The sequence below is a fragment of the Oncorhynchus nerka genome, linkage group LG13 (assembly GCF_034236695.1).
Source record: "Oncorhynchus nerka isolate Pitt River linkage group LG13, Oner_Uvic_2.0, whole genome shotgun sequence".
In the NCBI taxonomy this organism is placed as follows: Eukaryota; Metazoa; Chordata; class Actinopteri; order Salmoniformes; family Salmonidae; genus Oncorhynchus; species Oncorhynchus nerka.
Window position 1 is genome coordinate 67,620,081 of NC_088408.1, and position 12,046 is coordinate 67,632,126.

Sequence of the window (12,046 nt, forward strand, 5' to 3'; positions counted from 1 at the left end):
CTAGAGATAAATCAAAATCAATCTAATCAATTTCATTGTACGTCATTCAGGTGAGCAGTACTAATGAAATAAAATAATCGGAATAAAAACCCTCAGGAGTTTTTAGCTGTGTGGTACTGGCACCCTCCTAGTCCTACCGTGCGTTGGTCCTCCTGCAGGGCTCCCAGCACCAGGGAAGGGGTGTTGTACTCCAGAGACGAACATACGTAGGAGCTGCTGATCTCCCTGATGTTTACCAGGTCTGGGTGGTTACAGATCCTCTGCAGCTGCAGCAGCACCTGCAGTACACTCACAAAATGACCCGGCTTCAACGCCTCCTGAGCTCTAGGGGCAGACAGAGGACAAGACATTCAGAAACAGGGCAAGTGAATTTAACATCTGTGCAACCATGCTCTGTTAATAATCAAAGAATCATCATGCATTTCTACCGTTGAACCTGTGCTCAAATATTCAGTCTACAAGAATAGGACAAAATGCAATCAGGTTGTCCATACATTAGGCTGAGGAACTGTGGTGTCTGGAGGCCCGACTCACCCTGGCTGAGTGAGGATATCTTCATACATGCTCCTCTGTCTGCTGGACAGGCGACACTTGAGGATGTGTTCATACTTCTTAGGGAGCTGCTTCTCCACGTCCCTCTTACAGCGCCTCAGAATGAAGGGTTGGATCATCTGGAGAGGAGAAAGGATGCCAGATCAATTGGTAACTAGGTATGAACAGCTATGCCCTGGTAAATGGGAATCATACTGACCACCAATGTTAAGCAAGATGTCTTCTTTAATGATGAAACACACACATTAGGAATGATAAACAACTTCACACCACAACTAAACTGCCATCGAGATCCATGATATCAGTGACTACTGACAACCTCTAAACACAAAGGATTAGAAAGATGAGCGTTTGGTTGTACCCCTACTGACCCTGTGTAGGCGAATGACCAGTTTGTGGCAGTAGTCCTGGTTCTGGTCTGTGCCTGGCTTGACAGGGAAGTCTGTGTAGGGTCTGGTGATGCCTGGCAGGAGGAAGTGGATCATGGTCCACAGCTCCTTCAGTGTGTTGTGTAGTGGAGTGTTGATCAGGAGGATCCTCTGCTGACTGGAAACACAAACCACAACAACACATCATTAGTTTTAGTTGTTTCTCTTAGTCGCGAACAATTTAAAATGCATGGAAAACCACAAGGTAAAAAAATAACACATTTCAGAGTTTAGCCTTCATTTCATGCTAACTAAGCGGTCACCGAAAAGCCCTTGGCAGACCAGTCTGTGATTGGGTGTAACCACAGAGCTAATCTAAAATAAGAGTTGTTCACCTCTTGAGAGCAAAGATGGTTTCCCAGTGTTTCTCAGACATGTTCTTAATGAGCTGCACCTCATCCAGGACCAGGTGTTTCCACCTCCTTCTCAGGAAGTGGCTCTGGTCCTTCAGCAGCAGCTTGTAGGACGTCACACACACATGGAAGCTATTGGCCTCCGCCCACCACTGGAGACACATCAACAATACGACAAGTTACGGACAGACAAATACAAACGGGTATACAAGGGCATTTGAAATAAGACAAAAAGAGAAGAAATTTACATCTTTATGGCACTGTATTCATGAAAAGTGTCCATGGTTTACTGTGTCACATTTGGTGCTGCTGTCCTGCCCAAAGTCTCTCTGCTGGAATGGACTCAATCTCATGGGTCTGTCTATTGAAAAAGGTCCTATTGAAACAGATCATTAGTAGTTACCCTTCTCTTTGCTCTGCATTCATGTCTGTTGCCAAGGTAGAGGAGGATCTTGAGGCCAGGACACCAGCGTTTAAACTCCATCTCCCAGCTCAGCATCTTACACGTCCTCACCACAACTAGGTGGGGGCCCCAGATACCTACATTTAAAAAAATTCAAATAAGTCTACATACATGGTTACATACAGAAACATAAAAGAAGCATTGAATAACCTATTTCAGCATTAGGTTAGATTACCCTCTTGACAGGCCAGATGGGCCAGGTAGGCCACAATCTGCACGGTCTTGCCCAGTGCAGTCTCGTCTGCTAGGATGCCGTTGAGGTGTTTCTTGTGGAGGCTGGCTAGCCAGTCCACTCCGATCTGCTGGTACTCACGCAGTGATCCGTGCAGCAGGAAAGGAGCCTGGCTGCGGACCTGAGATACATAGCAAAGGGTCATAATGATTCCCTGTTTGTACATAGTAACCCACTAACTGTCCTCTTAACTGTAGATTAAGTTTATAAGCAATTTTGTTATTTAATTAATCTTTCCAAATTCCTCTCATTCTCAAACTGGTTATATGACACCCAACAGTGAACCACTGGGTCAGTGTGAGGCTGAGATGTGAGGACTCACAGAAGAGGTGGTCCTGGCACTGCCCTTGGGTAGGATGAGTTCTGTGGCGGCTGCCACCTCTGCTATGTCCTTCTTAGGCTTCCCGTCAGCACCAGGGGGGCAGGCCTTGTCAGAACCTCGATACTGGTCCACACTGAGCAGAGAGTCTATCACTACAGCCTCGTGGGGGCTGTCCAGAGAGGACTCCATCTCTGAGATGGAACAATAACCACATCAGCACTACAGAGAGAATATCACCCGTCCACAAATCCTTTTGCTTTGAAACTAATCATCTTGGCATATCAACAATCACACGGCACCGAGCAAGACGGGTACACAGAGATGGAGTTACATGTAGAGGTTAAGTGTACCTTCAGTCTCCTCCCGGTCCTCCTCATCACTCGGTGAGGCAGGCTGGGGCCAGTCAAAGTTGTCAGTGAAGGCACCAGCATACTGTTTCACCAACGCATCCAGAGGCATCTCAGCTGAGAACGGTACAAGACAGAGAGGAAAGGCTCAGCATAGACAAAACCCAAGGGGCACTTATAAACATGACATGTTTTAAAGAAAACACCATTAAATAAAGGTCATCGGGCTAAATCCATCACTGGTTCTGGTGAGAAAAAGGTGTGTCATGCTGACCATCTTTAGCCAGATCGGCCAACTCTGCCCTCTGATCAGCTGTCACCTCCATCGCTTCCTGCTCCTCTATGGTGCTCTCCTCATCCTGAACTGTAAGAGAGAACACAGCCATAGACAAGTTACAGGATAACTTGTGCTCAAACAACTGTTCAATGAAAGAGGGCACCTGTTGGCACCCACCTGCTCAAAGCCTAAACAAAATGACATCTATACTGAACACAAATATAAATGAAACAATTTCAACGATCTTTCTGAGTTACAGTTCATATAAGGAAATCAAAAAATTTGATTTGATTTGATCAGTCAATTGAAATAAATTCATTAGGCCCTAATCTATGAATTTTGTATGACTGGACAGGCGCACCCACTTGGGAGCCAGGCTCACTCACTGGGAGCCAGGCCCAGCCAATCAGAATTAGTTTTTCCCCACAAAAGGGCTTTATTACAGACATAAATACTCCTCAGTTTCATCAACTGTCTGGGTGGCTGGTCTCAGACGATCCCGCAGGTGAAGAAGCCGGATGTGGAGGTCCTGGGCTGGCGTGGTTACACGTGGTCTGCGGTTGTGAAGCCAGTTGGACATACTGCCAAATTCTCTAAAACAACGTTGGAGGCGGCTTATGGTAGAGAAATTAACATTCTATTCTCTGGTAACAGCTATGTTGGACATTCCTGCAGTCAGCATGCCAATTGCACACTCACTCAAAACTTGACACATCTGTGGCATTGTGTTGTGTGACAAAACTGCACATTTTAGAGTGGCCTTTTATTGTCCCCAGCACAAGGTGCACCTATGTAATGATCATGCTGTTTAATCAGCTCCTTGATATGCCACACCTGTCAGGTGGAAGGATTATTTTGGCAATGGAGAATTGCTCACAAACAGGGATGTAAACACATTTGAGAGAATAAACTTTTTGTGCATATGGACAATTTCTGGGATCTTTTATTTCAGCTCATGAAACATGTGACTAACACTTTACATGTTGGGTTTATATTTTTGTTCAGTATATTTTTGACACATACCTTCTTCAGCCAATGAAGTGCTGGACTTTCGCTTCCTTGATGACATAGTGGGTTCCTGTGAATAAGATACATTTTAAATAAGTGTCATACCACCCCCAAAAAATATTAGATTATGTCTGGATAATTTGGACAAGAGCCAGGAAGTCAATGCAGCACCTACGTCTTTTTCAGCTTTATCTGCTGTCGACTGAGTAGGTTTAACATCTTGTCCTGTGACACAAGGAACAACCAATATATTCAATAGATATATGAAAGTTAGCTTGTAGTAAAACCATTTCAAAAGGCTCTTAAATAAACTCTCACCCTTACTCGATGCTCTCTGCAGGCTGAGCATTTTCAGTCTCTTCTCATAAATCTCAAACTGTAGTTTTATTTCCACAACCTGAGAGAAACCAAATGGAACAAATTAATTAGGATGGACAGAGTGGATCACACTCTTGAAATTAATAAGGACAACAATGGAACAGTTCACATCAAGAGAAACTCACCTGCTCAATGTTGGACCAGAAGAACTCCACCTCTCTAGCGATGGTGCTAGCAATGTGACGAAGCCTCAGTTCTTCCTCTTTCTTGAACTTCGCTTCCATTTTCTTCTGCTCGTCATGGTAACGGGAACAGGTGCGAACCAGCTGGGGAATGGGGAATATGTCATATGCAGTTATGATCGTGTACTGAAATCTTAACAACGACAGTACTGCAGTAACAGTACACCAAGAGGACTATGGCATCATACCTTCTTGGCAGCAGCCATCTTCCACCTCCTCTCCTGGGCAAAGTCAGCTGCCATCCACTGCATCTCCTCCAGTAGGTAGTCCCAGTGGGACTTGGGCCGAGAGGACTCCATGAGCTTGGGCAGCCTGCTGGCTGACCACTGGCCCTCTTTCCTCAGCTCAGAGATACGCTGGTGCACCTGGCACTCCTGGGGGGTCAGAGGTCACATCATGAGCAGTCTGAACACTGAAGCACCTGATCAGTCTGAACATAAAAGCACCTGAACAGTATGAAATGCAGTCTGAACACAAAAGCACCTGAAAGAGTATGAAACACAGTCTGAACACAAAAGCTCTTGCAGAGTCATAGGTTTTTCTGAACCAACTCCTCACCAGTTTGGTCTGCTCAGCTTGTTTGTCCTGTGAGCTCCCTTCTGATGACTGCATACCTGAGCCCTGAACAAAGCCACCCATTTTGATAGTGGAAGTGCTGTTGGGCCCGGCCAGTTTGGACTGTGTGGCAGGGGTGATGTTGGACCCGGGATGGCGGAGGGGACTAATGGTGTGGGGGGAGGGGAGTGAGTTGGGAACATTGAGGGGGCAGGAGACATGGAGGGGTTAGACAGGGAGTTGATCATCATTCTTTGGCCAGGTTGGTTGGACTCTGCTCCAGGACGAGCAAGAGCCACAGTCTGATCAAGGGAGGAGAGAGAGAAGGCAAACCGTTGATCTACAAACCGATGATCAAAACCAAAAACATGCAATGTTTGGAAGTTATCCTTTGGACTCACCGCCTGTCCTGGCTGCAGCATGGGCTGAGGCTGCTGTAGCTGCTGAGCCTGCATCTGGAGGTGAAGGCCAGACTGCATCTGCTGCTGGAGCTGTGTGTGGTGGTTTACTGGAGCCATGATGGGGCCGGCCCCCTGCACTTTCACCTGGGCCTGAAGCAGGTTGGCGGCCTGGGCTGAGCTCTCCAACAGCTGTGACTGCTGAGAGAGAGCCATGGGCAGGCCTGCCATGGGGAGGGCGCCCTGTGGGAGGCGACCTGGCAGCTGGGGGGGAGGGGTGTGCAGGCTGGCAGCGTTCTGCACCGGAGGCCCTTTAGACGGGTCATAGAGCGGCTGGTTCTGCTTCTGCCCGGGGATCTGAACTGACTGTGGGTTGGGGGGCATCCCGCCTGGTGCACAGTAACCAAGTCATAGGGAAAACAAGGAAAGGAGCAGAGAGAGGGAAAGAATAACAAGGTGTGGCTGTGAGTTACTGTTTCTCTGTCCATACCAATCCTGCTCTCTCTCAAATAATGGCCTGTTAAAAACACTACACTCTGCACTGGACTGAGATTCAGGTGAGCACTAAAGGGGGACTGAGCAGTACTCAGGCCAAAGGGCATTTTGTGCCTCATTCTTAAGCCAATACATTTCAGTACTGACTGAACGTGATCATCTGATTCTAAAACGATAGTGTTTACTGCTCCATCTATGGTACCAGCGACCCAGAACGTCTCAATTGGATGTACTATGAGTCAACAGCAGTGTATTTCTTACTGTTGACGAAGAGAGAACATTCATGAAAATTATAAAGAACAATGGTTACAGAAGAAACAAATCAATGTGATCATCTACATGTCCTTCAAATAAAATACTACTTTTGTTAATGCAAAAATAAAAACATTATCTTTAAAATGTTAAGAGAAGAGAATGTGATTAAAACAGCAGAACTAATCATGCATAAACAGTTTCAGCAGAGGGACTGAGAAGAAAAGGTTCAAAATCAAATGAAACAGAAAATATTGAAAATATAAAACAGAGGGGAAGATAAAATAAAATTAATTGAGCAAGCACCATCACAAAAACACCATATGTTCAGCATGCATGAAGCAATGTCATGCCTAGCTGTAATGCTGGCAAATACTTGCCTCTAGTTTTGTGGTCACAGACCATAGCAAAGCAAAGCAAAGGAGTGAGCAGGAGGACACACATGTGATCTTGCAGACAGCAGGGCTGAGCGGAGCTGTGCACACAGACTGAGCAGCACCTGTCTTACCTCCCTGACCATCACTCACATCATCCCCTAGACCACATCAACACCTGGCCCTGACATACACCACGCCAACCTGTGACATGTCATGACTGCATCAAGCTTCCTCCACACGGCTCCCCTCCTTCCTACTACAACTGGGGGAAAGAGGCCAAGTCAGAACGGTATGCCATGGAAACAGATGGGGGAAACCAACAAAGGATGAGCATGATGGAACAAGAAAAGGAAACAACGGATGCTCTTGATGACTGATAACTGAATTTAGTATGGAAATGCATTGTGAATCCATATTGACAATGCAATGACGGACAACGGAGAGGGAGGGGGGTGCAGGAGACAGAGGGATGAGAATGATGAGTATAAAAAAGGAAGAACAAAAAAGCAATCACCGAATGAGCAAACATGCCCCACTGGAAATATACATTTTGTTTTTTCCCAGGGTTCCTCCTTTCTTACTTTCCGTGATCCGCTTGCGAATTAGCCAAAGCTCCAACGGCACAGGAAAGTCCGTCCAAACAGACGCTCGAGAAGAACACATTTGACAATAGAAACGGATGGAGACGGATGATCAATAAAACATAAAAGTCAAATCATAAGACATGGCATCTTCCCAGTGAGGCTACTCCTTTCTTCAGACTTGTTTTTTTCTTCTTCCCCATTTTATCCCTTGTTCTAGAGAGAGAGAGAGTGCTGGGAGAGCTATGCCTGAACTTCCTGGGGTGTCTGTCCAGCGGATGGATGAAGATCGCTTTGTTGATGCTGCTTTGAGGTTTCGTTGGAGACAATGGGACGCTGTTGGAATTCAGTTTGTCTCATAGGATTGATGACACGTCCAGCAGCATTGAACAGAACACATAACGGCCTGGTAGTAGCACTCCTACCTTGCGCTGTCGGCATAAGCTGCTGGAGTGGAACGCCAGGTGATCCTAAAACACCAGGATGCTGGAAAATCATTCTATGGCGACCAACTTCAATCCGGGACCTCTTAGCCTGATCTGGGATTTAAAACACACAATACCCTCATAACGAGAAAAAGACACTCGGCAAACAGCAATTACTTTCTGTACACCATACAGACCACCTCTCCTTCCTCGGGTTAAGACTTCTACACACAGCGCTAGTAGAAGATGCCAAATATCTAAAAGCAGAAGCAATTTGAGGTAAGAAAACAAAACAAAAAACAACAACAAAAAGAACGAAAAGGGGGAGGAAACAAACCAACAAAAAGGCCACGGGAGTGTGCTGTCCTTGCCCTACCTGCGTGTGCCATTGCCTGTTGCCTCTTAAAGGCTTCCATGTCCCCTGGGTTTGTCATGCTGCCTGATGCTCCCAGGTGGACCTGAGGAGACATATCCAAGGTTTAACAAGAGCTTGGATACAAGAGATCAAAAATGGTCTTCCAAGAGATAAAAAAGGAAACATTTAAAACAACGATAAATCCCTTCCATCCGCTCTGGTTATAGAGGTTGCAGTCACTTGGTGCCCCATCACCGTTCTTCACCTGGAACTGCTGCTGGGAAGAGAATGCTGCTGAAACATTGGGTGGAAGCTGTGTAGCTATGGCAACTGGTGTCCCCGCCTGTCCATCCTTTCCAGTGACAACCTTGACCTGGGAGTGGCACAGAGATTTGAACTAGACTCATGTAGCCTAAACACAGGATAACAAGTCAAGGGGTTCTGAATATAGGACTTTAAGACACAATACAACAAGATATCAATCAATTCTGTAACGGTACCTCGTCATTGATGACCTCTGACTGCTCCTCCTCTTCCGATTCCTCCTCAAGGTCCAGGTCGTTCTGCCTCAGGTAAGTGAAAAGCGGGACGCAGGGCTTCTTCTTGAAAGCCAAATAGTCCATCATGTTCCCCTGGAGGTGCTGGAGGAAGAACAGCTCAATCAGGTAGTCTTTGAAGACCTCCTTCAGACCCTCCATCTTCTTAGTGTGGTGCTCCAGACACTGCTTCCTCAGCTGGGCCACTTCTGGGTTGGAAGGTGCAATCTCCTCCAGCTTTTTGGGTATCTGTTTCTTGATGGAGCCCATGCTCATGCCGGTAGGCGTGAGGGGGGGATTGGGGATGCCTTGGGGAGGGTTAGTGAGGGAAGGGCTGGAAGGAGGAATGGTGGAAGGCATATTGAAAGATGCTGTGGCAGCTGTCCCCACTCCAGCTACCACACCAAGAGTCTTCTCAAATATCATGGGACGCGCCAGCTGCCCCTGGATGATACTGCTGATTTGAGGTGGCAAGTTGGAGGTGGTGATGTGGCCTGGGCTCCCCAGTGTGGGCAGAGCAGTGCCACTGACCACAGGACTCTGAGGTCCAAGGTGGTGGATGGTGCCTCCAGTCTGTAAATGGGGCTGTGACAACCTGCGTTCCCGCACAGAGCCTGGTGCCCCTGGGGAGGACAGTTGCAGCTGCACTTGCCCAGCTGTGGTTGGAGCCAGCTGTGTCAACCCTGTCCCCTCTTGGTAAACAAAGTGGCCACTTCCAGATGGGCTGCCAAGACTGATTTGTCTCACAAGCATGCCAGTATCAACAAAACGTGTTGGGCTCTGTCCACACACACTCAGTCCTGCTCCGGGTGCCCCAGGTCGATGGAGGGGTACTGGGTTGTGCTGGGTGGGACTTTGGGGCTGCATGGATTGGGGCAGGGGTGAGGTGACTTGGATATAGGAGGACGGGGCATGCTCAAACCTCCATTGCGGAGCTGTGTGCTGGAAGCCGGGAGAGCCTGGGTTCTGGAGGGGGAGCGGGGTGAGGGTGATCTGTTGGTTGCCCGTCACCATTTGACTGACATTTTGTAAGGTGATGTTCATGTTCTGGCCTGTGACAGGGCTGCGGCTCATGATTATCTGGTAGTTGGGTGACTTGGGGGCTGAAGGGCTGGCTGCAGATGCAAACGTGGTCACAGGTGATTGTGGGTGGTTGGCTGTTGCCTGCTGTTGAGTAACTGCCATGGTCTGCTGCTGCTGGTCTTCTGCTTCAGATCCAGTGATGGACTTGGATCTCTGAAGTTGCCGTTGCATATGCTGTTGTCCACTCCCATGGTGCATTGCGTAACACTGTTACTTTATGGGAAACAATACCTGCAGCGGGTAGACATTATCATCAAATCATTTAGCCAATATTGGTTTCATATTTTAATGGTCAAAACTATCCAAATATGTATCATTAAATCAAACATTGACATATTCTTGTATCAATGTCAACCATGAATAATTCTGTACATAATAACTGTAGCTATTTGACGCTGTAACATTACTTTTCATTTTGACAGCTATGGCAAAGATCAGTGAATGGCTTGGCAAAGGTAGCCTTTCATGAATGAGTTCCATCATGCAAGCTAGCTAGTTATATTTGACGTGTTTTATTTGGTAAAGAAATAAAGAAAGACATCCACTGACAGACGCAGTTGAGCATCTAGCTAGCTTACTAACAATGTTGTTTGCAGAATTTAAGACAATGTAACAATGCTATTTGAGCTCGCTAACGTTAGCTAGCTAGGTAATAATAGCTGCCGAGCCATTTCATATTATGCAGCTAACTAGTTAACACCACCTTCATAACCAGCAGCATAATAAACAATTAGGCTGCCTATATTTTCAAATGAGCTGTAGCTACAGTAGCTAGCTAAACTATGCTTATGTTTTTGCACGGCCTTGTCCTAACTCAGATGTGATACAGCTAACTATAATGCTACGGTCGAGCATTATATTAGCCAACTATGCAGCGTTGACCATGCATTAATGAAATGTGTATTTACGTTGCTTACAAAAAGCTTTTGAGTCAACTAGCTAAATGTCCAAATACTTGGCACGCGTAAGGCCGATATTCCGCTCCTTCCCTCGGATAGCGTGCTACTAACTCGCGCTAGCTAATATCTTAGTCTATGGGTAAATAGACGGAACTAGCTACTTACAGCAAATACAACTCACGCTGTAGTGTCATCAACCAAAAAGTATTATTTCAAAATAAAGAAAAATGTATGAAATGTAAATACTGCTATACGGAAATATTACATGTAATGTTTTGGACATATTTCATTCTGAAACATGGCGGTGGCCACCTTAAATGTTTCAAGGATCGTGCTATCTGGTATCCTTGGGACGTCGCGACCCTAAACCTTAACCCCTAACCTTAAACTAACATTTACCATAACACTTACTAACCCTAACTCTTACCTCAACCCAGGGATCATCAACTAGATTCAAGCGAGGGACGATTTTTTCCTTGAGCGGCTGGTCGGTGCGGAACACAATTACAATTTTGTAGATTGACCGCAAGGAGCACAAACATACATCATATTTAAAGCTGCGCTTACATTTGTATATCATCATCTGTCTCTCTATTATGTGTGGAAATACTTGGGAACAGATTTCCACAATTAAAATCACTAGGAGCTTGGGGGCAAATAAAACCGCATTTGGCCTGCGGGCCGCTTGTTGGGGTACCCTAATTTCGTTTTTTTTAAATACATTAAAAAATATATATATTATTCATAATACAAAAATCAACTTACTACTACTTACTTACTACTAACCTACTTCAAACATGTCTAACAAAACAAAGCACAGGCATTAACAAGAAAATACTCAAACATACAAAAAATATCAATGAAATAATTTTAAAAAGGAAACCATTTTAGTGCAAAAATCGAATTATAATGATTTAGGAAGATGTTATTCTTGTTGTTATTTACTAGGGATAATGTCTTAGCAAGATAATTAAATTAAATCAAAGAAATGTGTAATTTTGGTATAGAATTTTTGTTTGTCTATAAAGTATTTGGCAACAATAATTTTTTAAATCACAAATCACAATCATTTCAATGGTCTTGTTATCATTGTAATAGTAACAAATTATATCTATCATGTCAAAAACATGAGTAGTGTTCATAATGTTAAATAAGTATTTTGCAAGATTTTCCAAAAATTCTTACACAAATCTACATTCAAAGAACAAGTGAGACAGATTCTCACCTTATTTTTCACAGAAAATGCAGATATCATCAATATCCACAAATTTGGATATCATAGAATTACATGGATATATCTTTTGTCAAATTTTAAAGTGCCTTAACTTTGTTTGGTATACAATATTTGTAAGGCCTTAACCATGCATTTTTCCAGACAATGTCAGGAATAAGCATGTTCCAGAAAAATGTTCCTCTCGGTGTAAGTTGGTTGTGTGAATGAAGAATTTGTCTTATATATTTATTACAACAAGATTTCTCAAGTAAGCCCACTCCTTCTAATCTGAGTTCTGGATACATTTTGTAATCATTACCAAAGCTAAGATGAGT

The 12,046-nt window shown here is 45.0% G+C and overlaps 1 protein-coding gene across 1 annotated transcript in view; it reads right to left on the minus strand.

Annotated features, from left to right (window-relative positions):
* Window positions 1-10,819, minus strand: part of LOC115139961 (E1A-binding protein p400-like) — a 29,009-nt gene extending 18,190 nt beyond the window's left edge. Inside the window, 22 exon segments of the mRNA XM_029677877.2 lie at window positions 138-324; window positions 535-671; window positions 924-1,098; window positions 1,316-1,485; window positions 1,737-1,873; window positions 1,972-2,149; window positions 2,351-2,541; window positions 2,701-2,814; window positions 2,972-3,061; window positions 3,998-4,052; window positions 4,158-4,207; window positions 4,301-4,379; window positions 4,486-4,626; window positions 4,731-4,916; window positions 5,101-5,309; window positions 5,312-5,399; window positions 5,499-5,884; window positions 7,626-7,739; window positions 8,002-8,083; window positions 8,246-8,353; window positions 8,481-9,830; window positions 10,664-10,819. Coding sequence (XP_029533737.2) covers window positions 138-324; window positions 535-671; window positions 924-1,098; window positions 1,316-1,485; window positions 1,737-1,873; window positions 1,972-2,149; window positions 2,351-2,541; window positions 2,701-2,814; window positions 2,972-3,061; window positions 3,998-4,052; window positions 4,158-4,207; window positions 4,301-4,379; window positions 4,486-4,626; window positions 4,731-4,916; window positions 5,101-5,309; window positions 5,312-5,399; window positions 5,499-5,884; window positions 7,626-7,739; window positions 8,002-8,083; window positions 8,246-8,353; window positions 8,481-9,797 — 4,194 coding nt within the window. The 5' untranslated portion in view covers window positions 9,798-9,830; window positions 10,664-10,819.
* Window positions 10,820-12,046: the final 1,227 nt, after the last annotated feature.